The sequence below is a fragment of the Balaenoptera musculus genome, chromosome 17 (genome assembly GCF_009873245.2).
Source record: "Balaenoptera musculus isolate JJ_BM4_2016_0621 chromosome 17, mBalMus1.pri.v3, whole genome shotgun sequence".
In the NCBI taxonomy this organism is placed as follows: Eukaryota; Metazoa; Chordata; class Mammalia; order Artiodactyla; family Balaenopteridae; genus Balaenoptera; species Balaenoptera musculus.
The window spans coordinates 7482860-7510097 of NC_045801.1; the positions used below are offsets into that span (position 1 = coordinate 7482860).

The 27238-nt window shown below is 46.4% G+C and overlaps 1 protein-coding gene across 2 annotated transcripts in view; it reads left to right on the forward strand.

Annotated features, from left to right (window-relative positions):
- Positions 1-27238, forward strand: part of ZFAT (zinc finger and AT-hook domain containing) — a 176232-nt gene that overhangs the window by 106213 nt on the left and 42781 nt on the right. For both annotated transcript variants that reach the window (XM_036830778.1, XM_036830779.1), the window contains one exon: positions 22345-22483. In XM_036830778.1, the coding sequence (XP_036686673.1) occupies positions 22345-22483 (139 nt within the window). The remainder of the gene's footprint in view (positions 1-22344; positions 22484-27238) is intronic.

The window sequence follows — 27238 nt, forward strand, 5'->3', positions numbered from 1 at the left end:
CTTGCACACATGCGTGTAAGTCGTGCTTCTCAGTTAACTGGGGCTGATGAGGCAAAATGAAATTGACTCCTGTCAGCCACCCTCATCCTAACTGTAATTGCCCTTTCCCTTTCCTCTCGGTCCACCCCTGTAGTAGTTTTCCATTACTGTTGTGATCAATTACTCCAGCTTTGTAACTTAAACAACACAAGTTTTATTGTCTTATAGTTCTGTGGTTCAGAATTCCAGCACAGGTCACACTGAGCTAACATGCAGGTGACATGTTCTTTCTGGAGGCTCTAAGAGAAAATCCATTTCCTTGCTCTTCTCTGGCTCCTACAGGCCGTCTGCACTCTCGGCTCGTGGCCCCTTCGTCTGTCTTCAAAGCCAGGTGAGAGCATCCCTCATCTCTCTCCTCCTCTGACTCTCCTCTTCCAGTTTGAACGGACCCTGTGATTATAGCGCACCCACTTGGATAACCCAGGACAATGTCCTTATCTTAAAGCCAGAGGATCAGTAACCTTAATTCTAGCTGTAGTCTTAATTCCTTTTTGCCGCATAAGGTTCCAGGGATTAGGACGTGGTCATCTTTGGGGAGGGCATTTTTCTGCCTACTGCATTCCCCACTCTTTTTTCTTCCTTTCACATCTATCTGTCTGGTAGAAATTTTTCATCCATATCAGAAAATATGTAGTATGCATCTCCTACATTCCCTTTTCCTACCCACAGCAAACATTATGAAGAAATCAAGCATCACTGCTGTTTTACTGATCTGAGATGAGACTTCAACATCTTGGGCAAATACAGCTAATCCATTGCAGTTGGCTTGCTAGAGGAAACCAGTTTGCCTTTCCAGATTTGGATGTGTAATTTTCAATATATAATTTGTGTCAGGAAACACTGTAATAAAGGCAAACTCCTGTATTGCCTTTTAAAATTACATGGCGTCACTCATGTATTTATTTTAAGAATAAAATTAAAATGTAGTCACTAAATAAGATTTGGAAAATGCTTTTTGGTTCTTTTCCTTGGGGGAATTTTTGGATATATTTTTAGACATGGTTGAGGTCACACTGTAAATGAGCATTTTTTTGGATGGAGATTAAAATGTCAGCTTTATCAGTGATGAAGCTTTGCTGGAGAATTGTGGCTTAAATGAGTGGCCGGTTGGTTTGCTAAGAATACTTCGCTTCTGAGTTAGAATAACCTCACAGTCAAAGGGCAGACAGGGGCACCTACATACTTTAGGCATTGTAAATACGGCCTTTTTTCTTTATCCTCATTTCATAGGCCTTTTTTCATTCTATGAAAATACATTGATTAACTACTTTTAATGGCTGCATAAGGATGAGTATCATAGTTTAATTTAACATTCCCCTCATAATTGGACAGTTTGGTCGTTCCCAGTTCTTGCTGTTATAAGTAACCCTACAGTAGACGTCATACCAAAAGCATTTCTATGTCACCCTAAAATCCAAAGACTATGAAACACCGGGCAAAGCCCACCAAACCACTGAGGGTTCACAGACAGTGAAGGTTTTATATGTGCTTCTTGCAGCTGTAAATAAAATGCATTCCCTAGGGTGGGGCTGACACAATCGACCTTAAAGATGTGCCAGAGAAGGTGCTCGGACGAGAGGAACCAGCGTTGAGCCAGGAGTCTCTAAACAGGAACAGGCTTGTTCCCTTGGCCCAGCTGTTCAGCTCTCTGCTTCCTGCACATAAACAAGCCGTATGCCATTCTGTAAGCAATGGGATCACCAGGCAGACTCAGCTGTGGAGTTTTCTCCATTAGGCTCATATGAACCCATAACTCTGCTGATAGAAATGTTCTCAGTCATAGGGCTGGTGGATTCTGTGCCAGTCTCCTTGCACATCAATAATAAAAAGTGGCTTTATTTAATTTAAAAACATTTTGAAATAATTTTAGACTCACAAAAAGTCTCGGAGTTCCTGTATACCTAGCACCCACCTTCCCTCGGTGATAACATCTTTAGCTATAGTATATTGTCAAAATTAGGAAGTGGACTTTGCGACACTACTATTAACTAAACTATAGACCTTATTTGGATTTTACCAGTCTTATCTATTTTTTTAAATTTAGAAACTATTTTTAAAAGTAGTTTTAGGGGAATTCCTGGTGGTCCAGTGGTTAGGACTTGGCGCTTTCACTGTCAGAGATCCGGGTTCAATCACTGGTTGGGGAACTAAGATCCCACAAGCCATGTGGCACAGCCGGAAAAAAAAAACAAAAATCTAGTTTTAGGCTCATAGCAAAATTAGGAGGAAAATATAGAGACTTCCTATATACCACCTGACTCCACTCCCCCTCCACATACAGCCTCCCCCATTTTCAACATCCCCACCAATGTGGTATATGTGTTACAATTGATGAACCTATATTGATATATCATAATCACCTGAAGCCCATAGTTAATATTTGGGTTCACTCTTGGTGTTGTACATTCTATGGGTTTGGACAAATGTATAATGACATATATCCACAATTACAGTATCATACAGAATAGTTATACTGCCCCCAAGATCCTCTTTGCTCTGCCTGTTAATCCCTCTCTTCCCTCTGCCTCCTGGCAACTTCTGATCTTTCTGCTGTCTCCATAGTTTTGCCTTTCCCAGAATGTCATATAGTAGGAATTGTACAGTATGTAGCCCTTTTAGATTGGCTTCTTTCACTTAGTAATTGCATTTAAGGCTCCTCCATGTCTTTTCATGGCTTGATAGCTCATTTCTTTTTAACACTGAATAATATTCCATTGTCTGGATGGACCACAGTTTATGCATTTATCTACTAAAGGACATCTTAGTTGCTTCTAAGTTTTGGCAATTATGAATAAAGCTGCTGTAAACATCCATTTGCAGGTTTCTGTGTGGTCATACGTTCTCCGCTCCTTTGGGTAAATACCAAGGAGTGCGATGGCGAGATTGTATGGTAAGAGTATGTTTAGTTTTGTAAGAAACCCCCAAACTCTCTTCCAAAGTGACCATGCCATTTGTACCACGGTAGCTGTGCCATTTGGAAGTTCATTGAGATTCTGTTTGGCACTTGAAAATTTCTGAGAGCAATGAGATCTTGTAGAAAAACACAGGCTTTAAAACAAGACAGACTCAGGTTTAGAACTAGACAGACTGTGCCACTTACAGGCTGTGTTATTTAACTTCTTTATACAATTTTATTGTTTGTAAAATGTTGATGGCAATATCTGTCTCCTGGTATTGAAGATATTAAAGGCAATATCACTTTTATGAGAAGTGGATCTGGTACATGATAGATGATCAAAAAATGTTGGCTCTTTTCCCCCTCCCCTGTCTCTTAAAAATGACTCCAATTCCTAAAAGAACCAAAGCAAGGATGATAAACCAGTCTAATCATGCTTTCAATTTATGTTTGTAAATCACTCATTCTAAATATTTTCCAGGTGTTGTGTTTTCCTTATATATTTTTTTAGATGTTGGTGTTATTTTACTTTTGTTGTTGCTTATGGCTTTGGAGTTAGGCAGATCAGGGTCAAAATCTTAATGCCACTACTTACTAACTAGCTGACCTTTGGGGATTTTGATCCTTCGCCTTTTTGGGCCACTGTCTCCTTATTTGAAAATTGGGAACAATGATACCATTATTTCAAGGGCTACATTAAGAAGGAGAGGTTGATTTGAGGGAGCAGATTAGAAGGAATGTGCCCCCGTTGCTTTGGACAGACCTGGACCATCAGCCCTGTGCAGGCCAGCTCCAGGGAGGAGGTGCTGGGAGGGCCTCAGGCTTGCTCTCTTGGTAACGAGAGCTGGGGGGCTTTCTTTTTAATGGGAGCAGCTCTGGCCTCCTGCCACCCTTCCCATCAGATTAGTTCTTCTCTTTCAGTAAACCTGGAGGCCAGCGCAGCATCCTTGACTACACCACATTCCCATGTGGTTCTGAGGCAGGGGCTCCACAAATCATAATCTGCCAGCCACTGCACTGGGTTTTGAACTGTGCGAAGGAAAGGTCCTATCTGAGTTTTTATATAAAGTGTGTTCCTGTAAATAGCATATAGCTGGATCTTGTTGTGGCCTGTATATGTGTGTGTGTGTGTGTGTGTGTGTGTCCACGTGCCCGCACACAACCAGTCTGACAGTCACTGCTCTTTAATTGGACTGCTTAGTCCATTTACATTTAATGTAGTTTTTGACATGTCTCACTTGAAAAGTATGGTCTTGGTGTTTATTTTCTCTGTCATGTCAGTTCTTTGATCCTCTCTCCTCCTCTTCTGGCTTCTTTTGGGTGAATCAGGTATTTTTTAGTATTCCATTTGACTTTTTCCCCTGAGAGTAGAGATTTTCTTTTTCAGGTAAATTTTAAATTTTAGAACAGTTGTAGAATTACAGAAAAATTGTTATGGTAATATGGAGAGTTTCCATATTCCACATACCCAGTTTCTCCTGTTGTTAGCATCTAACATTTACAATAGTACATTTGCTACAACTAATGAACCAATATTAATACATCATTAACTAAAGTCCATATTTTATTCAGATTTCCTTAGATTTTACCTAATGTCCTTTTCCTGTTCTAGGATCCCATTAGGATACCATATTACATTTAGTCATGATGTCTTTTTGGGCTGCTTTTGGATGTGACAGTTTCTCAGACTTTCTCTGTTTTTGATGACCTTGGCAGTTTTGAGGAGTACTGATGAGGTATTTTATAGTATAGCCCTCAATTAGGATTTGTTTGCTTTTTTATTTTTAAATAAATTTATTTATTTTATTTATTTATTTTTGGCTGCATTGGGTCTTTGTTGCTGCACACGGGCTTTCTCTAGTTGCAGTGAGCGGGGGCTACTCTTTGTTGCGGTGCATGTGCTTCTCATTGCAGTGGATTCTCTTATCTTCTCTTGTTGCAGAGCATGGGCTCTAGGTGCACGCGCTTCAGTAGTTGTGGCACACGGGCTCAGTAGTTGTGGTGCATGGACTTAGTTGCTCCATGACATGTGGGATCTTCCCAGACCAGGGCTCAAACCCGTGTCCCTTGCATTGGCAGGTGGATTCTTTTTTTTTTTTTTTAATTAATTTATTTATTTATTTATTATTTTTGGCTGTGTTGGGTCTTCGTTTCTGTGCGAGGGCTTTCTCTAGTTGCAGCAAGCGGGGGCCACTCTTCATCACGGTGCACGGGCCTCTCACTGTCTCGGCCTCTCTTGTTGCAGAACACAGGCTCCAGACACGCAGGCTCAGTAGTTTTGGCTCACGGGTCTAGTTGCTCTGCGGCATGTGGGATCTTCCCAGACCAGGGCTCGAACCCGTGTGCCCTGCATTGGCAGGCAGATTCTCAACCACTGCGCCACCAGGGAAGCCCCGGCAGGTGGATTCTTAACCACTGTGCCACCAGGGAAGTCCCTGTTTGCTTTTTAACTATACTTTCTTTGTTTGTTGTTGTTGTTTTTCTTTTTTCTTTTTAGTTATTGCTGTGGACATCACACTATGCATCTGTATTTTAACACATTCTAGCTAGCTGCAAATATACTGTTTTATGAACAATGGAAGAACCATGAATCATTATAGTTCACGTTACACCCCTCCTACCCTTTGGGTTCTTGTTGTCATATATATCACTTCTCTTTGTGTTCTAAACTCCTCAATATAGTGTTAATTTTTGGTTTAGTCAGTATTTAAAATATATGTAAGAAAATATAATCTTAAAAATGTCTTTTATGTTTACTTACATATTTAGCCTTTCTGGTGTTCTTTATTTTTTTTCCTGCAGGCCTAGCTTCCATCTGATAAATTTTCCTTTAGTTTGGAGAACTTCTATTAGCATTTGTTATATATATCTGTTTTGCTGGAGTTGAATTATCTCAGCTTTTGTCTATTTGGAAATTCTTTGTTTTCATTTTTGAAGAATATTTTGGTGACTATAGATTTCTAGGAGGACACCACTCTAAAGATGTTGTCCCATTATGTTTTGTCCTTCATTATTTCTAACCCTTATCATTTACCCCTATATGTAATGGTTCTTTTTTCCCTCTGGTTTAGATTTTTCTCTTTTTCTTTGTTTTTTCATCATATTAACATCATTATGTTTAGGTGTGGTTTCCTAGTGTTTACCTTGCTGAGATTTTGGATCTGTGGGTTGATATCTTTCATGAGGTTTGGACCGTTCTCAGCCATTATGTCTTTAAATATTACTTCTGCTTCATTTGCTTCCTTTTTTTCCTCTAGGACTATAATACCTCATATATTAAACTGTTTGATATCTCACAGCATTCAGATGATCTGTCTCTCTTTCTGTCTCTAATTCTTCTTTCTCTTTGTGTTTCAGTTTATATGATTTGTATTGATCTTCAAGTTTACTTATCCTTTCTCTCATGTGTCAGTTCTGCTATTTAGATACTCAAATGATTATTCATTTCTGATTTTTTTTGATTTATAGCATTGACATTTAGTTCCTTTTTATAGTTTTTTTCTCTGCTAAAAATTATCGTTTGTTCACACATGTTTTCTATTAGAGCCTTTAACTTATTTATCATCATTATTTAAATGTTTCTGTCTAATAATTTCAATCTGAGCGATCTGTGCATCAGTTTCTATTGACTTTTTTTCTTGAATTGGGTCACGTTTTCTTCTTTGCATATCTCATAATGTTTACCTGGACGCTAGATATTACGTGTGAAAGAACAGTAGAGACTGTTGTCCATGGGAAAGGAAATGCCTCTTTGTATCAGGCCATTAGAGTGGGGACTGTACAGAGAATAGCAGGCCTGACAGCTGTCCTTTCAAAGCTGTAATTGCGAGCTTGGCCCTTGGTTGGTATGTGGTTGTTGAGGCAGTCCTGTTTCTCTCTGGCTTTCTGCTCCTTGCAGAGCTCTCTCCCCTCTCTGCCCAGCCCGACCTCAGGAGAGCCTACAGTGTACTTGGTGAAGGCTTTGTACACTTGATGAGGATGGTAGTGGACTTCTCTTCCCCAACCTGCTCCAGCCCTGGAGTCCTTGCTGTGTTTTCTGTGCACCCACTGTGTGCCAGGGCAGAGGATGTTGGGATGAAGCCAGGCCTCTGTCTGCCCGGCTCACGGGTCTGGGGAGAGCCACCTGTGCATAAAAAGCAACAGCAAGTAAGTTAACTGCTGCAAGAAAATCTGTGGGAACCCAGAAGACCAGCTAACTAATTATTACAACTCTATCATTTTTTAAAAGCTATGTTTTAATTGAGTTAATATAATATTATCTTATCATGCAAAATCTATAGCTTTTGAAACCTATAGCAACCAAAAATTTCTGATCGACTGATATCCACAAATCAAAGGGAATTAGTGTAATCCCTTGTTGTATTTCTGACAATGAAATGGGTCTCAAAGGCGTTCATAATGTGTCCATGTGAAGCAGAATCAAGTTATATATATAGAAGATGCCAGGCAGCTGAGCTCATAGGCTGTGTAAGGGGCTTAGATACTAAATTGAACAGAGATGGTGTTTGGATGAGTTCAGCCAGGAAGTGAACTAATTTACTCCTAGTTTCCACTCTAAACTTAATAAACAAGGAAGTGAAAGTACAGAAATGATGTCAAAGAAGCAGAATGTTTAGAACCACACATTTATAAACAGTTCAAGTTAATCCTGAGTCTGAGATCCTCAGTATCCCCCAGAATGCTGAGTCACCCGGCATTGCTTATAGCAAGCATTGTGGCTTTATTTCTACTGTAACTTCGTCTGTTACCCAGGAGATGGTTTCATCTTTCCATGAGAAACTTCCACCACAGTGTTGAATGTTTAAGTATCTTGTGTCAGAATAAAAAAGACAGGTGGACCAACCCCTTTTATAATATCCATCTGCTGGGCATTTCAACAGGTGTTTCATGTATGTTACCTTATTTTGCCCTCAAAACTACTATGATGTAGGTATTGATCTTCCCGTTTTACAGATGAGGAAACAGGCCCAGAGTCCAGTTAAGTAACATACTCGAGAGTAACACAATTCGTAAGTGGAGGAGCTGGCATTTTGAGCCTTGTCTCTTTGTAGACAAAGCTACCCTCCATGCGTTACCCTCCACTTTCCTACTCTCAAGCCAAGCAGAGGGATGTTCTGACTCTCTCGTCCTTTTTTTCCCCTCACTGCTTTGATTAGGTAAGCCTGCAGTTAGATGTTTAGCTATCAAGACTCAAGCAGAATCTTTAAGCAGAATGCTGAGTGAGTGTAAACTTAGCAGCTGTAGCGTTTCTCAAGATGAGTGGAAATTACTGAACCATGGGGCAAAGAGAGGGAGAAGTCCATTGTAGGGTTGCTGTCGGTGGTGTTTATTTTGCTTTTCAGCTCTTAATTTCCATGAAAGTGGAGAATCTGAGATTACATGTTTCCCTTTTTTCCTTTAAGTGTGTGTTTGCCTATGAGGAGGAAGAAGGGCCGTGGCGGGGGGCGGGTGGTCAGAGGGGCCATTTATTAAGTTGTTTTGAACTGGAATGTCTCTGCTAAAAACCTGTTACACCATCTTCAGCTTCCTTGTATTTTAGATTTTTTAAGCACTTTGGGGGATTAAAAAAAAGGAAATCGGATTGTTTTATGTTAAATTAAAATCCTGTCTGTCTAATAGTGTGCAGTATATTCTCTGGAAATATTGCATTTTGACAGCATAAGCGATTACAAAAAAAATCAATCATTGGAGAACATTTGAAGAGTCTTCTAAGCTCTTGCATGAGAAGCAATTAGTATGGATTGATTTACCATTATTGTGATGAGATAATTGCCTCAACATAAGGCATTTTGGAACTTGTGGTACTCCATGGTTTTAAAACATTTATTCTTTTAAATTGTTTAATTTGTCTTGGGCCTTATTTTACAACAGAGATGACTTTGTGCTTGGTGAAATATATGAAGACCTGGCTTTTTTCTCTCTGGATCCTTGGCCCCAAGCTTGGATTTGTCCCTGTTGTGGCCACCCCAGGAATGAAGTTCCCACCTTGTGCTCTCAGGCTTATAATCCTGAAGAGACAGGGCCAAAAAAAAAAAAAAAAAAATTACAAAACTCTTCTCTTCTGCACAGATGGTACAGGGAAGCTTTGACTGAAGGCTTGGGTTGTAGACCACAGGGTGACCAGTGGGACAAGGAGACGGGGTGCTACTCTCATTCACTCTGACAGCATTGCTTTGAAACCTTTGGCACAAACCTGTTTAAGGGCTGACCCTGAGGAACGTGAGTCCGTGGACGCCCACTTGCCCCCGGCCCTCCGTGGGATGCAGGTCCTTTCCTTTCTGGTGTGTGTCTCTTTGCTTCTGCCCCTGTGTCCCTTTTCTCCTTGTCTGTCCCCTGTGACTGTGCATCCTTAGGCTCTTTGTGTGTATGTCAGGTTGGGGCTTAGTTTACCCGTCCCCCCACTTGGTTCTACGTGTGCGTCATTCACATCTACCTCTGAGCCCAGGCTAGAGGAGGAGGTGAGGGAGCCAGGATTCCAGACGCAGATGCTCTTTAGGAGTTTCCCGTATCGGCATCACCGTGTGTCTTATAATTTACAATCTCCGTCCTTTTTCCTATGAATATGCATGTTTTTCTTTTTGAGTGGCTCACTTCCCAGCCCAGGGGTACAGGTCCAGTCTCTTGGCGGTTGACCTGGCCCAGTGTGTTTTTCTCTTGCTACAGGGGGAGGGGCCTGCATGTGGCTCTGCTGAAAGGGCTCTCGGAGCAGCTGTGGGGATGCGCTCTGTAAGTCTGTGAAACATGTCAGTCTCCCAGCCCATGTCATCATCCAGAACATTCTCAAAGGGCCACTAGCTTTGCTGGATGACCCTGTGCCGGGTAATGGGACTTGGCAGTTCACAGATCCAACGCGATGACATTTCTCTGAGTGGAAAAGAAGTTTCTCATGGGCGCCTTTACCACTGAGTAGGGAGATTTTGAAGCCAACGGCCAATCAGTCGGGGTTTTTGTTTTGCATGGTTTGTTCTGCAAGTCTCTGGTACCCACTGCTCTCTGTTGGCTACAGTGGGCGACTCAGCAGAAGTGTAAGGCATGTGGCTCAGGGGGACATGGTCTACCTGGGGGCTGGAGGATGGCATAAGGCGGGATTTTCCAGAGTGTGTTCCTTGGAACACTGGTTCTGTGGGATGTTTCAGGCATTGTGTGGAGGGGCGCAGCGTGCAGTGATTCGCAGACTTATCTCACCACAGAACCCCTCCCTCCCTTTTCTCCCCCGCAGTGTTCCCTCCCAGCACTTAGGTTTTGTGAAACAACTTGGGAAACGCTGGTTATTGGAGAATCAAAGAGTAGAAAAAAATAGTGTATCGAGCCCCACATATATCTGCCCTGCAGCGGCCTCTGCTCGCCCCCAGAGTTAAAGCCCACACCCTGCGGACCACAGGTGGCTTCCCCGCCTGGCCCCGCCTCCACACCGCGCATCTGCCGCAGACACAGTGCATCCTCGCTTGGCCTCACCCCTGCCCTTCCCTCTTCTCGTTGCCCTTCTCCCAGAAAGCCACGGGAGTCTCTCTCCTTTTTCTGGTCTTGGTTCAAATGCTTTATTTTTTCCATGCTGTCTGACGACATCTGGCAGATTGTGTAGTTCCTTGTTTATGATGCTGGAATGTGCATTCTGTGGGAGCACTTTTAGCTTTTGTTCTAGTCTCAGCAGGGAGGCAACACTTAATAAATACCTGTTGAGTGAACAAATGAGTAAATGAATAGATTCCGTAGAACTTCAGTGACATAGGCTGATCCTGGAAGTCATCTAGGTGGAGGTGGGCCTCTGGGCTCCTTGCAAGGCTTGTAGCCGCCAGGGCACGGGGTTCAGCGGCTCTTCATCGCTGAGCCCTGCTTGCTCTCCTCTCTGCTCTGAGTTCGCTGTGTGGCCTTGCACTCTCGGCACTTCCGTCCCTCAGTAGCGAGGTTAAAGTGAGAAAAAGCACGTGTAATCAAGCGTGGTCCCAAGGTCATGGGGTTCTCTCGATTCACCCAGTGCTGTTGACCTCCTGCTGAGAGTCAGGCACTGCACGAGGTGGAGGCTCGGTGCGGCCCCCCAGGAGCTGTTCTCTTAGCAAAGAGCAGATTTAGTATCTGGAAGTGTATTGTTTTCTTAGGTCAGGCATAGTGAGCCTTGCTTCATTATTGTGTTATGTTCAACATATATCTCAGAGGAGATTCCTGTCAAAGGGAATGTGGGTACTCTTTTTCTGGTGTGTTCCTTGAAAATCTGTGGAAATGTAGACATGATGGACTTCAGTATGGCAGTGCTGTTAACTGTCTGACCTGCAGTTTCAGAGGTAGTGGTGGGTAGCAGGCAACCCCGTGGGCTGTCCAGATGGGGGGCTGTGCAGGGCCAGGTCCCCAAGGGGGGAATAGGGAGACCAGGGGAAGAAAAGTGAGTAGTTTGTGTACCAGAACTTTATGTGCTGGAAATACTACTATGAAAACAGTACTGTCTTGTTGATCCTGTTAATTGGAAACACCAAAGTCATTTGCAAAGCTGAAAATATACCATAATAGGGAGAGCTGCAGAAATCATCCGTCTAATCCTTCCATGGGGGAGATTGTTGCTGAAGCGGGGCTTGTTGGCAGGGGGCCTTGCGGTCAGTACACCAGCGGCCAAGGGGCATGGCTCATGGGCTTTGGGGTCCAGACAGACTTTGGCTCACACCCAGCTTGCCTGGTGACTGTATGACCTTCAGCAAGCCACTTACCCTCCCAGGGCCTCTGCATCCTCACCTGGGAAGTGGGAATTGAGGTTTCTTCCCAAGGTGGTCGTGAGGCCTGCGGTAGGGACTCAGGGTTCGTGGTCATTGTCACCAGTGCACTCTGGCTCCCCTCCTTGATCTGGCCTTCCCCCAGTGCTCCACATGTAAGCGTGGACATCCTTGAAGCCCACATGCAAGTATGCAGGCCAGAAGGAATACCCTCCCCTCCCCTTCCCTTCCTCTCTTTCTTTCTTTCTTTTTTTTTTAATAAAGCAGTTTGCCCTGAGTTTCTATGTCTAAACCGTCAATGATAATAATCTGATAGCGTCTCCACGCAGGCTGCCCTGTTTATGTTACCGCTACTCCTTGTGCTAAAATGAGGAAACGTGCCCGGAGTTGCACAGCTGTGAAGTGCTAGATCCCCACTTGAGCCCAGGTCTCTTTGCCCCCCTGAAACCCCTGCCACTCAAAGTTTGTGCAAAATATTCTGGACCACAGAGCTCTCCATGGCCAACGGTGGGGAAGCGTCTGTTCTGATTGTTTCTTTCCAGAAATAAAATCCAGGTAAGACAGTTAGAAGAAGCTGTCACACTTCATCCTGTCCTTTCCAGGCTCTGATGAGATGAAACTGCCTCGTAAGTCTCAGACATAACTGAATTAAGTCTCTGAGGGAGGGGAGCCCTGAATTAACAGTGCTCGAGAACCCCGGGTCCTGCCCTCCCCCCGCCCAGCTGCACGCTTCTCAGGGTGACTTGGTGCTGGCTTGCATTTGAGGGAGTTGATGACCACCTCAGACGTTTATGAAAAAAAATTCCATCTTCCTGTCGGGTTTTCTCAGCTGCAGAAGCGCGGCTGTAAATCTGATAGGTGTTCTACAGCCCAGGCCCCAGGGAAGTGCTTGCGTGATCCAGGACCGTCTCTCTCCCCTGTGTAACTTGATTGAAGTTTGGCGATGCCAGCGTTACAGTTAATATTTCTTCCAGGCCTGTGACCAGGTCTCTCTTTAGAGAGACACCCCGACTGCAGTCTTCTTTTTGGACCTTTTGGGTTACGAAGGGCGGATATGCTAGAACCCCGTTCTAGTATCAACGTGATTTTTGTCACACCGATGAAAGAAAATAAGGGTAAAGATCGCTTTACATGTCAGGGTATAAGTGCCTTTGCTATTGTTGTTATTAACATTACTAATGGCTGCCACTCATTGGGTGCTATGTCATTCAAGGCATTTGATCTAAGTTACCTGTAATCCTCAGAAACCTTGTGAAGAGAGTTTTGTTTTTTTTTTTTTTTTTGGTCACATATTTACCTATTTAATCAACCATTTCTTTTTTTACTTCTCTTGTTATGAAATAGAAGGTACCTCCAGAATATTGCATATACACGAGTATGTGGTGTGATGAATGATTATGACATGAACACTCATGTCCCACTGCCCAGAAATGGACCACTGCCAGTCCTCAGAGCCCTTTCCTGGGGCCTTCCTGAGCCCACCCCCTTCCTCTAGCCGGAGGTGACCTTTATCCTGACTTCGCTGAGAATTACTTTCTGGTTTCCTTTGTAGGTCTACCATCCATTTATACATCCCTACACAAACTAATTTAGCATTGCATGTTTTTGAACTTTATATTATCTAGGCATATATCTCTATGTATGGATTCATATATGGAATTTATTATATTCTTTTTTCTCAACTTGGCTTCTTTACTGAACGTTATGTCGGTGAGACTGCATGTCTCCCTCCTTCGTCCGTCCCTTGTGGCACCACACTCCCCAGTGGGACGTGGCACGCGCTGTGCAGCCCCTGTGGGAGTGTTCATCTGCTCAGCTCATCCGTTAGCCGTAGGCGGACAGTGGGGCTGTTTCTGTCGTGTTGCCGTTACGAGCGCTGCTGCTGTGCACTGTCTGTGTGCGAGTCCTGGTGTGCTCGTCTACGAGATTCTCCGGGGTGAACACACCTGGGGAGGACTTGCAGGCCGTGGGCACCTCTTCAGCTTTACGAGGCGATCCCCAACCGTTTTCCACAGTGGTTGCACCAGGTTACGCCAGCAGTAGAGGTGCACGGCCTGGAGCCTCTGTTGCTCCACGTCCCAGGGTGAACGTTCAGGGTGGCCAACCTGCTGGGCCTGCATTGGCCTCTCTGTGTGGCTTTATTTTCATTTTCATGGTGGTTAATGGAATTGAGCCCCTTTTCGTATGTTTTTTGGCCATTTGTATTTATTTCTCATTCCTTTTTTTAAATAAATTTATTTATTTATTTTATTTATCTTTGGCTTCGTTGCTGCACGTGGGCTTTCTCTAGTTGCGGCGAGCGGGGGCTACTCTTCATTGCGGTGTGCGGGCTTCTCATTGCGGTGGCTTCTCATTGTGGAGCATGGGCTCTAGGTACGCAGGCTTCAGTAGTTGTGGCACATGGGCTCAGTAGTTGTGGCTCGAGGGCTCTAGAGCACAGTAGTTGTGGTGCACCGGCTTAGTTGCTCCGCGGCATGTGGGATCTTCCCAGACCAGGGCTCGAACCCATGTCCCCTGCGTTGGCAGGCGGGTTCTTAACCACTGTGCCACCAGGGAAGCCCTCTCGTTCCTTTTTTTAAAAAAAATATTGTTCAAATATTTTCTCATTTTTTTCTATTGAGTGGTTTTGCTTTCTTATTTGTTTTCAGGAATTCTTTATATATCGGGGGTGTGGGTCATTTTTTTTGGTTACATGTTGTGAATGCAGTCTCTCGTGCTGTGGCTTTTTTTTCCCCACACCCTATGTAATGTCTTTTACAGTTGTTAAATTTAATGTCGTTTGAAGAAACGTCCTATCCAGAGTTTTAGTTTTAGTTGCTGTTGGGAGGCTTACAGGAGTCAGTAACAGAAGGAGGAAGGTGGCTTGCCCTTTCTGCTTTAGCCACATGGGTGTAGTAGGGAGCCCACCTGGGCCGAGCCTGCCTGGCTGTCAAGGGAGCACAGGTGAGCCTCGCTGGGACAGACTCTGCTCTTCAGGTGCTGTAGCCTGGAGCGAGTTGGGGAGGGGGTGGGGGGCTGGACCTCCAGAGGACAGTTACGCCGTAGCAGGATTCATACCGCCAGGTTTTCCTAGGTGCTGGGGGGCACATGGGAAGGAAAAGTCATATCTTCCCAGGAGTTAGGGAAGGTTTCAGAGGTGAAGGTGCAGAGAGTAGCCTGTGAGCTAAGACTTTTGCAGAATGAATGGTAGCTTGTCTGGTGAACGTTTCCAGACAAAGCATAGACATGTTTCGTGACTTGGGGATAAAGAGAAAGTTGAACTCATCCAGTTGGGCTGAAATCCGTGAAGCACAATAGTGTTGTTTTCTTTCAAAGCAAAGAGGCGCATTGTTTTAAGTGGGGGGGAGGGCGGGTATATTCGCTGGTATAATCCCGTGATTCATGCTTTGGGGATCCAGGACTGGAGGCTTTGCTTCGAATGAATGGGTCGGTGCTGAATCCAACTGGATCAGCCTGTTCCTTCGGATGATGGGCTGATCTCCACTGTCATGACATGTTTCACTGAGACAGCTACATCCCCTTCTTGCCTTGGCTCGTGCAGTATTAGAATCAATCGGTTCTCTCTCGAGGTTATTGAGAAGAAGAGAGATGGAGCCTGACGCAAGGAACTCAAGTAGAAGGGGGCGCCACGTCAGAGGGCAGGGCTGAATGCCTCGTACGGCAGTCTGGGGGCCCGCCGAGGGACAAGGCCCCAGAAGTTGTCCTGGAGGTTAGCCAGGTAGAGGAGGGCCGGCGGGAGTGTTGCTAAGTGTTGAAAAAGGAGCAGCCTGACAGCGTGAGTAGAAGCAGAGGAGAGATGTGGAGGAGCCCCTGGGCGGTACCTGGCCCGGAGCCTGACTCACCTTGTGAGAGAGGTGTGGCAGGTGAGGCCATCTGGGGCTCTGTACACGCGTCAACACCAAGGTCTCCCTCTGGTGCAGAGCTGCCACGTTCTAATAGCCTGGCTTCCACCAAGCAGCGTCTAAATTGTCTCATAGCAACCAGCGCACTTAATTTAGGTTGTAACAATCATATAATCTTTTCCAGCATTTTGGATCCAAATTCACCTGAATACCAATTAGACTTGTGGTTTATCTCCTTCTTTATCTCTGTCTCTCCATTGACCCGGTTGTTAAACTAAGGCTATGAAATCATGACTCGTGGCCGTAGGTTTTACCCACAGGTCATCCGGAACCTTCTCCCTTGCCACTATGCTTCCCCATCCTCTTCAGAGAGCATCAGGCCCATCACAGAGGGAGAGGCTCACATGCTGATCTCTGAGCCTGTGGGTGTAGTTATAGGACCGTGACGCCGCACGTGGTTCCACACAGTGGCCCGCAGGGTCCTGCCAGGTGAGAGCCTTCCTGCTTGCTGTGGACGGAAGCCAGCAGGGCGCCCTCTCCTTCTGCCAGAAAGCCATCCTGTGCTCTGTGATTGGTTACCGATGTCACAACCTTGGACATGACGTCCTCACCAGCTTCTCATCTGTTTTAAACGTTCCTCTGAGTCCGTCTCTTGACGCCCGTGGGAGATTGCATTAGCCTCTCTCATGTAGTTTGATGTCTTCTCATCAGGTTTGTCAGAGCCCGATTTCACATGTGAGATAGGACTTCCTGTCCTCTGCTGTTTTCTTTCTTTCTGTTTGAAGAACCAGAACAGCAAATCGTCCAATTCTGACAAAGTGTATTTTACTTGCTTTCTTTTTTTTTAAAAAATATTTTATTTATTTATTTATTTATTTGGCTGTGTTGGGTCTTTGTTTCTGTGCGAGGGCTTTCTCTAGCTGTGGCAAGTGGGGGCCACTCTTCATCGCGGTGCACGGGCCCCTCACTATCGCGGCCTCTCTTGTTGCGGAGCACAGGCTCCAGACGCGCAGGCTCAGTAGTTGTGGCTCACGGGCCCAGTTGCTCCGCGGCATGTGGGATCTCCCCAGACCAGGGCTCGAACCCGTGTCCCCTGCATTGGCAGGCAGACTCCCAACCACTGCGCCACCAGGGAAGCCATTTACTTGCTTTCTTGACATAAGTCTGAGAACTTAGAGTTCCAGCCTCCACAAGTTCAGTTGTACTTTTTCTTTCAACTCAAATGGATGGTTGTCAGTGTACCTTTCGAGGAGGATCCTTTGATGCGCCTTTTGAAAAAGGCATATCGTTTGCATTGTTGAAACATCACTGACCCCTGACCTCAAATCCAGCTTCTGCCCCTGCCGTCTCCCCGTGACCTGGCCTTTGTTCTTGGCATGTTCCTGAAACCAGCTCTTTTCAGTCAGGCCACAAGCCCGCCTCCCTGATGGCCAGTCCCAGTGGACACTTGTTAGGCCTTATCGGATGTGTGTCAGCCCCTCCCTCCATGGAGGACACCCGTCTCCAGACACACCCCTGATTCTTCTGCCTGCCGCCGTTCTTTCTTGTCCTTCCTCACGAGCTCCTCTCTTGCTGTTCCTGTGTTCCCGGGTGCTGTTCTAAGGCCACTTGTCTTATCACTTTACACACTCACTGGCAATGGGTGTGTTCTGTCCTAGGGCACTTTCTGGTTGCCCGTGCTCAGATCTGTACCTCTAGCCCAGAACTGTCCTCTGAGCTTTAGACTCCGAACACCTTATATCTTCAAATGCTTTCTGGACCTGCCCTCCTGGATGTCCAGGGCTCTGCGTTCTCCCTCTTTCTCTCAGTATCTGTAGAACTTCCTCCACGGCTGCCCGGATACCTTCCTCCTGTGCCATCCGCGCTGGAAACTTGGGAGTCATCCTGAGGCTCTCTGTCTCTGTCTTCTCACACTGCATCTCCACCTTCAGGTTGGCTGATCTTTCCTCCTCCATCTCTCTTAAACTCTCTCTTCCTTTCCCATTGTTTTTGTTCCACTCTCTCATTTTAGGCCTCTAGATCTCTTGTCTACACCACTGCAGCAACTGGACACTTGATTCCCTGCCTTCAGTCTTGTTCCTTTCAAATCCACCCTCTGTTAATTTCCAGAGTGAACATTGTGAAGTTGGCATGTCACCCCCTGCTCGATACCCACCGGAAACCCCATCTCCCAAAAACCCCATTTCCTGATTCGGCGCACGTCCCACTGTGACCTGGCTGTGTCTGCCCTCTTCTTGGCTTCCACCTATCCCTGCCTCGTCCCTGCCCCCCAGGAACGGCCAGCATTCCTCCCAGCTTACCATGGCGGTCCTCATTGGTAGAAGTTGATGGTGAGATGTGGGCTGCCTTATGTCTAGAAAATCCAAGCAAACCAAACCATGCCCCTCCCAGGGAAGACAGATGTTCAGGAAATAACAAACGGGAAGTCAAATCATCTCTTCATTGCTGGCTGGTCTGGGGCGCCAAATCCAGTGCAGACCAAGTGGTCAGGCTGGGAGACTGTGAAACTCTGGGCAAATTCCTTAACCCTTTTACATGTCAGTTTCTTTTTTTTTTTTTTTTTAATTTATTTATTCATTTATTTAATTTTTGGCTGCATTGGGTCTTCGCTGCTGCACGCGGGCTTTCTCTAGTTGCAGTGAGTGGGGGCTACTCTTTGTTGCGGGGCGCAGGCTTCTCATTGTGGTGGCTTCTCTTGTTGCAGAGCACAGTCTCTCGGCGCGCAGGCTTCAGTAGTTGTGGCACACGGGCTTCAGTAGTTGTGGCTCGTGGGCTCTAGAGCACAGGCTCAGTAGTTGTGGTGCACGGGCTTAGTTGCTCCGCGGCATTTGGGATTTTCCCAGACCAGGGCTCGAACCCGTGTCCCCTGCATTGGCAGGCAGATTCTTAACCACTGCGCCACCAGGGAAGCCCTACATGTCAGTTTCTTATCTGTAAAATGGAGATAACAATTGTACCTACCACATGAGGAGGCTGTGAGATTTCCAGGAACTAATCCATGCAAAACTTAGAACTATCTGGCATATGATAGCTATCAGTGAAGGTGAGCTAAAATAGTTATTATGTTAGGTCACATTACTTAACAAATCTAGTGCAACACTGCGTTGTAGGCATGACCATGGGTTTCTGCTTTGTTTTTGATCCACTTTCTTTTTGGATGTTTTGTCTTACATGCACTACAGGACTATAGCCTGCATATATTTTCCTCATAACTCTTGGCTGGATTCTGGCCTGAAAGCTCTCGATAAATAACTTCCCTTTGAGGTGTAGCGTCCTTTGCTATCTGCAAGTAATCAGACTTAGGAAACAAGTTTTGTGATTTAGTTTGCCTAGATAGCATTTAATCTTTGCAGTTGATATCTTTAGTCCCCACACTCTTGTGTATTCAGGGGATCACGAACCTCTCTCATTCGTTACTATGTCCCCAGGGTGAGAGAACAATGTCTGACTCATAGCAGGAGGTCAGTAAATACGTGCTCCATAAGCGAAATCCCAAGATGTGCACTGTTAATAATGCAGTCAGACTCCATGCCTGGCGTTGGGTGCAGGGGCGTCACCCACGCTTTTCTTTGCCTATGTCTCCTGCTCCACAGCGACGGCCCCAGCAGAACTCCCTGCTGAAGTGTGGCAATGTCCCACAAGTTCAAACTTGTTTGGTGTGAAAGGCCAAGATGCAGCTCAGCTACACCATTTAAAGAGAGAGGGTCCTAAGAAGAAGTTAGGTGGTGATTGATTTCGTGTGAAAGGTGATGGCCGCTTCAAGGGAGTAGAAGAGAACGGGAAGCTTTATCCTCCTAAACCCCTGGAGCCATTCAGCAGTGCAAGGGGCCAGGGGTCTGACCTCCCTGCCTCTAACAAAGGCTGAGATCACAGACTGTCAGAGGCTGCAGAAGGCTGTTTTGTCATGGAGGGAGGCTTGGTCAAAGTCAGTCTTTGAAAGTGTCCCTTTCAACTTTAAGAATTGAAGATTTTCATAGAAATCAGTAGGTCAGAAACTGATTTCTCACTTGGGCTCACCTCTACATTTTTTGGCCTATCTGCTCACGTTTTGGCCATTCTTCTTTTCATGAGCACTTCTACCAAGGAGCAGGCGTGGGGAGTTAAAGGAGTCGAAACTCTCATGAGGCAGTTTATCCGCTTTGCTAGAAGAAGAATGGAATTGGCTCTCAAGCCTGAAGTTAGGTTTGTAGGACCATTTCTCATTTTAATTGCCTCTTCCTGCCTCTGTGCTCACCGACTACCCAGCACCGGCAGGGAAGCGTTTTTGGTGGTTCTTTTTGATTTCTATGCAAATGCTAATATTTGCAAAATAATTTCATAGAACTTGCTTATATGGAGATGATAGCACTTCAGAAGGTTTTAGCTTTTATTTTAACTTTGCAGATAATCATATATTGGCATTTTAGGTCTCTTATTCTCTGCTCAGTAGATAGGTGAGAAGCCTGGCTAATTTTTGCCTTTGTTCCAGGTCCTTTTGTTTAATAAGCCCTTGTAGGCCAAACCACGGGTTTCTTCTCCATGAAGGATGGAAAGTGGCACGTGCAGTGTAACACAAAGCATCCGGTGACCACGCTGTGGCCTTGATGGAGGGTGGGGTCCCTGGGGAAGGGTTCGGAGCAGGTTGGCTCAGCAGAGAACCCCCCCAAGTCTTGCTGTCTGAGAACTGCTCTCCTGGGAGTCACAGCATTTCCCTTACAGGCCAGGTCAGCACCTTCTCTGTGCTGGAGTGACAGATGAGAGGAGCGGGGGGAGGGCTCTGGACACATGTCTGAGGAAGCCTGGGCAGACTCGGTAGTTGGTTGGGTGGTAAGAGAGAAGGAAAAGTCTAGGGTGACGCCCAGGTTTCTGTCTTTGCATGAGTAGCTGATTCTGCAGAAAGATCGTGAGTCTGAAGTTGTGTGTGTTTATTTTGAGGTGCTTCCAGAGCATCCCTGTAGAGGTACCTGGAAGACAGTTGAAAATTCCTATCTGTGGTTTGGGAGCCATCACAACTGGACATATATGGATATATCAGCATGTAAAAGCGATCGTTGGGACCACCGCGGAAGAACAAAACAGACCCCAGGGCAGAACCTTGGAGAAAGTCAGCATTTCACCTCAGGCCTGGGAAGCAGATCTAGTAAAATAACCCGAGAAAGTTCAGAGCGAGAAAGAACCTGGTGATATAGTGATTGTCACCACGTTACGCGTCATGGTGGGAGGTGGCAGCCAGTGGAAGGAGGTGGGGAAGGAGGGGGGCGAGGTCTGCAGAGGGAGCCCGGGCTGTACCCGCAGGAGCGGTTTGCCTGGGAGATCTGGGGGGCCTGAGAGAGGGAGGGGATGGTATGGAGGTGGCAGGCAGGACTGCGCTTCGAGAGGGTGGGGTGGGAGGTGGCCTACAAGCAAGGAGTAGAGTGATTTAAACAGGGCCCAGGTAGATGGCTTTTCTTTTCATTTTCTTCCCTTCCTCCATCTCTTTCTTTCTCTCAGTGGGGAGACTTCAGCACATCTGTAGGCTTGAAGAACCATGGAAAGAGGGGCTGAGTGGAGTGTCAAAGAGAGGACTTTTCCCGTAGTCGGTGCATCCCGCTTCAGAGTTGCACGGTTCTGGTTTAGCTCTTCCAGGTGACAGTGGAGGAATATTGATGACTTGGACAGTTGAGGAGGCGAGGTGGATCTGAGGTCTCACCAGACACAGTGGTGCATCAGCTCCCACAGACATAGTAAGGGCCGTGTAAAATTGCTAAAACAGTAAATGTAAAATTGTAAAAACAGTCAGTGCTTTCTGTGGCATCTTAGATACCAGTTCATGTTGGATCATTTAATTCTCACAGCAGGCTTACCAGGTAGTGGTATCATCCCCTTTGAATTGATGAGAGGCTCAAAGCTTAGAGGAGTTTCACTACTTGTCTGAAGTTCCATGGCCAGGCTGTGCTGGGGGTCAGTTGAACCTGCCGCATCTGAATCCCCTGCTGTCCTGTGGGCCGCTCTGTGCTCTTCCGTTCCCGCTGGGCCAGGAAGTTGCTTGTGTCACCAGACAGGCCCTGAATGCAGAACTGGGATTTCCATAGCCCTGGGCTGTACAGCTGTGTAGCACATGGCTCAGAGGGACACTTGATATTGTCCTGACCAGGAGTAAGGGCCTGGAAAGGACAGGGATCCGGTGTACATCCCTCGACTGGCCAGTGCAGGGGTCTCACTGGGCCTCCCAAGAGACCTGAGCAGGCACCTCTTCCCCTCACCGCTCTCTGCATCCCCCGAAGCGGTTGCAAGTTGACAGATATGACTGCACAAACGACCCGTGGGTGCCCTGATCCTAAAAGAGCCTTGTCTTGCCCAGGTGGGGGGGTTGGCAATAGATTTTATCAGGCAGATTTCCCTAAGCGGGGACAGTGACGTATACGCGTGGTGCTTGCAGGTAAATGCTGTGGAGGAGCCCATTTAGTGAAAGAAGCAGATGCATCAGGGAATTAATGGTAAGGGGAGATGCTTGAATGGCGTTCACTTAAAAAAGAAAAGAAAACTGATAGATTCCTGGGTTGCTTTTTGTTATTTTCTTCTCAAACAAGAACCGTAAATCTGGGGTGGGCAGCAAAGAAAAGAAATCAGAGCAGCCTCCTTTAGCAGAGACCCCTCCTACCCTGGGGGCGCCTGCCAGGTGACTGGGACGGTCCCTGCAGAGGCAGGACTCAGCTGCCCCAGGTTGGCGTCTTTTCCTGGCGCGTTTCCCAGCGGGCGGCTGGCCCCTCCCAGGCCTTCCAGGAAGCGGACACTCACAGGTGGGAGAGTTGTGGAGAAGGACTGGGGGGGAGCTGGGCCTCCTCCTTCTCGAGGGGGCTCGATGGCACGGGGGCTGGCCTGGCCCTAACCCTCCTCCTTGTCCCTGCAGCCTTTCCGCTGCGCTCACTGCCACTACTCGTGCAACATCTCGGGCTCCCTGAAGCGGCACTACAACAGGAAACACCCCAACGAGGAGTACACCAACGTGGGCACCGGGGAGCTGGCGGCCGACGCGCTCATCCAGCAAGGTAGGCGAGCGGGCGGCTCCCGTCCTGCCCGGCCGGGCCCCACGGGGCGGCGCTGCCGGCTTCTGCAGCGCAGTCCTGATTCCTGAACGGTCCTCATCATAACTGCCGTCCTCCTCCTCCTCCTCCTCGCTGTTTATGTCGTGTTACTTATGCCAGGATTGTATTACAGCGACCTTAATGGAACTCTTAAATGAACAAAGTGATAATTAACCCACAAATTTTACCACCCTTCCCATAATGTTCATTTGTCAGTACAGTCGTCCCTCGGTATCTGCGGGGGATCAGCTCCAGGACCCTCACGGATACCGCAGTCCGCGGATGCTCGATCCCTTGTGTAAAATGGCAGAGAACAGTCAGCATTTGTATCTGCGGCCCCACGTTGGATGCAGAACCCGGGGATGCGAAGGGCTGACTGTATTGCCTTCTGTCCTTGGTCCATGCACACATTTTGCACAAGTGAAAGTTCATGGCTTACTTAACAATGATTAACATGCACATTTTGTTTTCCTTTGGTACACTGTCTTCCTACTTTAACCTCTGAGGGCTTTTTGCGATACAGCATCAAGTATTATTTAACTATGCTCCTGTTGTTGAACACAGTAGGGTTTCCAGATTTTTCTTTTATTGCAGTTGTAAATAATGCTATACTGATCACATTTATAGGTGGGATTCTTTAGATTATCCAAAAATATTTATTGAGTGCTCAGATTACTTATGTATCTTGAAAAGGAAAAACTATTTAGAACATTTAAACTAAAGAGAATGGATGAAAACCTCTAATATCATTGAAAAGTTTGGGGGGGTTTTGCTTCTTTTTTAAATAAATAATCACATTCCCACTTGAGAGGGTTTAGCTCACGTGCTGTTGCCACACAGAGAAATGCTGTTGTATGTATATCTGCGCTTCGGTAATTCAGCTGAAAAATGATTGCACCGTGCCATGTGTCAGTTGCTACTCTTTCCTGAATCCTGTGACTCTCTGAAGCTGAAGACCATTTTAGAAATCTGCCCCCGTAAACAGAGCTGTGGGATTGTAAACTCGGCTGCAGCTGGGGCCGCTCCTAGTTTTCTGTTGCAGCGTGAAGCTCCACTTGCTGTAATCGCCACGAAAGGCATCTTAATGTAAAACAAATGAATTGACTGTATCCTTCAGCACTTTCGGTGACAGGGCTGATGTACGGAAATGGATGAAGAGCAGAAAAAACTCGGGATAATTTTAAGCCATCCATCTGGGGTAACGGGAGCGTGGGCCTGGCATTGGTGTGAATGGCAGTTTCACGGAGCTGGAGGGCAGGAAGGTGCGGTGCCATTGGGGCAAGTTACTCTCCTCTCTACCTGAGGCCCTGCACCTCAGGTGGAGTTCACAGCAGCCATCCCTTGTGATCGCGGGGAGAATGAAACGAGAACACCTGAGTGTCTGGCACTCAATACATTTTCATTCCTTTCTTTTTTTTTTTTAATTTATTTTTATTTTATTTTATTATTTATTTATTTATTTATTTATTTTTATTTTATTTTTATTTTTATTAAAAAAATTTTTTTTAAAAATCTCATCACTAATTTTGTACCTCTCAGGACCATACTATTTTTTTTAAAATTATTTATTTATTTATTTATTTTTGGCTGTGTTGGGTCTTCGTTTCTGTGCAAGGGCTTTCTCTAGTTGCGGGGAGCGGGGGCCACTCTTCATCGCAGTGCGCGGGCCTCTCACTGTCACGGCCTCTCCCGTTGCGGAGCACAGGCTCCAGACGCGCAGGCTCAGTAGTTGTGGCTCACGGGCCTAGTTGCTCCGTGGCATGTGGGATCTTCCCGGACCAGGGCTCGAACCCCTGTCCCCTGCATTGGCAGGCAGATTCTCAACCACTGCACCACCAGGGAAGCCCTTTTCTTTTGTTTTTATGGGGTTTTTTTTCCGAAAATATGCCAGTCCTTCTGGAGCTGGTGCATCATTTTTGATGACTCCCCTCTCTAGGAATCACAGAGGAGAGGATGCATCGCCTTAGAGTCACAGTAAATAATTGGAGTAGCGGGCTAGTGATTCGTTTTAACATCCTTCACACTCTTGGGTTGGATTGGCAGGAAATAGATGTTTACTGTGGCAGTTGGGACAGGCGTGGGGATCTGACTGATGACACTGTCATAGCTCCGTGCTTCCAAACTTTCATCATTGCCTTGCAGAAAATGTGCTGAGGTCAAGTTGCTTCATGCCCTAAGTTTTCACTTAACTTTCCAAGACTCTCTATAATCAATTGGCATTCCCTGACAGGGTCTGGGTTTTATTTCTAATCTTTGCAGGGCTATTTTTGGCCTTTGTGTGTGTGTGTGTTTATTTATTTATTTTTCCTATGCCCCCCTTTAAGAGACATATCGTGGAAGGAAACAACTAAATGTCTCTTGGCTCATAGGAGACCTTGTGCCATTGAGTGTTGGCGGGAGAACTGTCTCTGAAAGCAGAGAGCTGGTTGACTATGCGTGCAGCTCAGAGATCTCAAGAGCACACAGCTCTCGCTGTGGAGAGTGAAGGAGACGGAGAAAGCGGAACTGGATAAAATGACTGTGTTTGGAAATGACGAGGTGTTTGGTACCACTGGAGTTTTTCATTTCCTTTTGATTAATTTCATGTAATTCTCCCTACCCCCACTTGGTTTTATTTTCGGCTTCAGATCACTCCTCAAAAGATATCTCTGTGGGACTTGATAATTTCTTGTTTTGAGATAGAGGAATATGTGTTAAAATGATGACGTAATTAAAAAAACCACAAATAAAATGTAGTTTTATCAAAATGATGCTAGTCTCCTGAAACCAGTGCAGGGACTCCTTGTCCATCAGCAGTGTTTAAACGGTGTCGCACTGTGACGCAGGCAGAGCCATCAGTTGCTGGGAGAGATTCTACTGCCCCCGTGCTCAGGGGTGTGGGGAGGGCGTCTGTGCCCAGCACTGCAGGAGAGGCGGGAAGAAGGCCCAATAGGCTGAGGTTTCCGCTCCGTGTAGGTTTCTGAGGAAAGGCACATGGTGTTTTCCACGGAGTTTGGGTCATTTTCAGCGAGCTCTGGAATCGGGGCTGCTAGGGCATCCACTCGTCGTGTTCTGTGAGTGTTTACCAGCTGGCTCTCCCGGGGCAGGGAGAAGGGAACCTGATTCGTAGCATTTGCCAATTTCTGTGCCGTGAATATTTCCGCCAGGGCCAATTTTAAGCTTCCAGTGTGAGGTCACTGAGCTGGGAAGAGATGGTTCCAGCGGCCCCAGCACACCTCTGGTCCTGGGGGCACAGGTGCCGCTTCCAGCCGCATGCCAGCTGGGCCCCGTCAGGAGGCACCAGTTCCCTCGGGCTCCAGTGCTTTTTGGCAATTAGACTCGTACTGAATGCTACTTAAGTGTTTTATTCCCTGCTTGTGTTTTATGTACTTCTGATATTTTGAAAGCAGATCAGACAATCTCTTGTTTATTCTTCTCAGCCCATCACTTGTTCATTAATATGGATTCGAGGCGTTTTCCCACAAAACACACATTTTCCACGTTGTGTCGCTTCGTGGGCCTGCCCCTTTCCTCCTTTTAGCATGCCCCTGATGAAGCTAGCTCAGGAGCTGGTTCACTAAATCACAGCTTGTGAGAGGCGTCCGATGCTTTGATGCTAAGTGTCACAAGCTCTCAGCTCATTCCTGGAGCTCACGGTGGGCTAATGATGGGGCTTAGCGGGCTGGTCCTTTTCCGGTGACCTCAAGGCCCTCCTTCAGGTCGCCCCAGGCTGTTGGCACGAGCGGAGGGTTGGGAGCACAGACCCTGGAGGCGGGTCTGTGATCACTGTGGCCCCTGGACCAGTTACTTACCTTCTCTGAGCATCAGGTTGCAAAGACTAGATCTTATTCTTGAAGATTCCAGACCATGCCTGACGTGTAACAAGTGCCTGATAAATGGTTCAAATTCCCTATCATGTTTATTCCCAAAGGCCTTCTTCATGGTGTGTCTTGAGCTCCTCATGTGTTCCACGCTGTGCAAGGCACTGGGATGTGGTAGCGTTTTTGCCATTCCTGCCTGGGCTGGAGACAGAGGCTGGGCAGCTCCTCCGTGTTCTGGTCCTCTAACAGAAAGTACACGTTCCTTTTAACAGGCCCCATGTTGCTCATAGAAGGAAAATTATCTGCTTCTCCTGGGTGTTGTGCCTTAACTCAGGCTCCCCGTTTTAGGGGATCATTGAGGAAGGGCAGGTAATTAAGATGAGAAAAGATGTGAGGAAGAGGACCAGGAGAAGGCTTAGTTTTGTGGCATCTGCTAAAATCTTTGCATTATTTTGAACAGTTGTATTAGAAAAGTGTAAATATGTGTACATCCGTACCTTAGATGTACATGCACACCAGATTCAGGGAAAATAGTATAGAAGAAAATCCAAAAAATCCAGAAACTATCAGTTAACCCAAAGTCCTTTATTTGACTTTTGGACATTTTTATTTTAAAATTGTTTTTATTAGGGCCTAGATCCCATACATTATTGGCAGGTGCTTCCAGTGCCGTGATGCTACGCCGTGTTGTTGGTTGTTGTTTTACATGTTATCTTCTCTCTCACGAAGCCCTGTGGGGTTGGCGTCATCATTTCCATTTTAAAATGAGGAAACGTAGGGAGGGAAAAGGACCGGCCCCGGCCACAAAGTGAGCCGGTGGTCAAGCCAGACCGGGTCCTGATTCAGAGTCTGGCTTCTCACCACGGATAGGCTGGATCTCAGATCCCAAGATTTTGAGGAGTATGTGAGGGGACCAGGA